Source organism: Eurytemora carolleeae, unplaced genomic scaffold (assembly GCF_000591075.1).
Source record: "Eurytemora carolleeae unplaced genomic scaffold, Eaff_2.0 scaffold922, whole genome shotgun sequence".
NCBI lineage: Eukaryota > Metazoa > Arthropoda > Copepoda > Calanoida > Temoridae > Eurytemora > Eurytemora carolleeae.
The window spans coordinates 47,817-49,765 of record NW_019396909.1 but is presented as its reverse complement, the minus strand read 5'-3'; the positions used below and the strand labels follow the sequence as shown (position 1 = coordinate 49,765).

The 1,949-nt window shown below is 30.7% G+C and overlaps 1 protein-coding gene across 1 annotated transcript in view; it reads left to right on the top strand.

Annotated features, from left to right (window-relative positions):
• Positions 1-971: 971 nt before the first annotated feature.
• Positions 972-1,949, top strand: part of LOC111709982 (melanization protease 1) — an 8,767-nt gene continuing 7,789 nt past the window's right edge. Inside the window, exons 1-2 of the mRNA XM_023483964.1 lie at positions 972-1,001; positions 1,818-1,918. Of these exons, the coding sequence (XP_023339732.1) occupies positions 972-1,001; positions 1,818-1,918 (131 nt within the window). The remainder of the gene's footprint in view (positions 1,002-1,817; positions 1,919-1,949) is intronic.

Sequence of the window (1,949 nt, the reverse complement as noted above, 5' to 3'; positions counted from 1 at the left end):
ATCAAAATGAAAAATTACATAAACTAAAATGATTATCGTCTTCGATAATGGAAATTTGTTTGTCATTTGCATAAGGGTGAAAGATTTTTCACAAATTGCAGATGAATCAATTTCAATACCAATGTATTTTTTAATTCTAAGAAACATTTACAAAGGTATTTTTTGCTAAAATCAAAATTGACCATCGAAAATGGTCTTATGTGATAAAAACACGCATAGTAGGAGTGTTTTTTTTTCTTCTCAAAATATGGCGATTTGGGCATCAAAAGATCCGTATTTCCAAGCCATATTAAACGGAAAAAACGTTTTACGGAAATAGCCAAGTTGACGCTGAAAAACTAGAAAACAAAGCAGACTTTGTGATTTCCCTAATTTTTTTCACTTTAATGCTCCTAGATCGCATGTTTTTGAATATTTTACAAACCGTTTGCTGCGTTGAATTAGGCAATGAAAGACGGATCTTTTGATACCCATATCGACATCTTTTAAAAAAAATAAAAAAATCACTTGTATGCTTGTATACCACTTAATTTGTGTTTCATGAAAATAGACTATCAAGTACAAAAGGACAACACACAACGTCACAAATGTCAAATATAACAAGAAAAACTGAATTTTCTCACATTAGTTGACATGTTTTCCAAGATTAAATAAAAAAGTGTAAGAACAGAAAATAAAGAACACATAATTGCACTTATTTTACTGTAGGATAAGGACTTTATTCTAAAATTATAACTATTATTAACAATTTTGTCGGACACGAAAACTGAATGGACACTTGTGACGTCAGAATACAGGTGAACTGAGAGTGTACGTTGCCACCTATTGTACTAGAATCTAATTGGTCATGATAAAATACACTTCTCATTTGTATTTAATTGGACTAGTAATTTTCAGACTTTTTTCTTTCTTTGCAATCAAATATGAGTTATATAACACTTTTAAATTTGCATTGTTATATTTAGATTAAGATGGGGGATGGATCTGCTAGAAATGAGTTGGTTAGAAGAACATGTGGATATCAGGATTCAATTCCTCTAGTCTGCTGCAGGAACAATTCATTTATTTATATCATTAAAATTAGTATTTTACCCCCTTTTCACCAACATTAACGACCAATGATTCCCCAAAGAGAGGGAGGTTAAGTTATTTAACGTCCCTTGGGACAGTTATTTAAAATAACCATCGGGAAAAAATTTGCGCATTTTCATCTTTAAAGACGATAAAATTGTGTACAACTACCTTTTTCGGGAAGTTAAGAGAATTTTTCTTAACCACGGAATCCCTCGACCAATTCAGTCTTAAAATCATCCCTTGCTGCTCTCTGGATGTTTTGTAGGCAAAATTGGTCTTGGGAACCCTTGGTAAAGTATTAGCATAACTTCCTGAAAAAGTAATTGTAAATTTCTTCTAAAAGCTAAAGTTTTTTAGCCATTACACAAACAAAAATTGTAAAGTTAATTTTCATGAAATACGCAAAACAATATAATTGGGGCTGATATCTTTTTTATTCATGATTCATCAAAAAAAAAAATTTCCTTTGCGATATATGTACTCTACTATATAATGATCGATATATGTACTCTACTAAATATGATAATTTATGCAAAATCAGTCAAAAAAACTAATCCAACATATGAAAAGTAAGAAATAAAATTTGTAGTTTACAATAATTGATTTATAAAAAATGAAATGAAAACTCCAGTGGTAATGAGTTCACGATAAGAAAGGAAGCTCCTGTAAAACAAGAAGCTGAAAAAGATGAAAAAGTTATCATTAAAGACAATGTGCCAAATGATAATGTTATTGTTTTTGAGGAAGAAGTCCCCACTCCCAGTGATGATAAAGTGATCATTGAAGAGGAAGTGATCGGAGAGGATGAAGTGATCATTGAAGAAGAAGTGGCAGATGATATAACGCGTGACATAGTTTTTGAAGAAGATGAAACA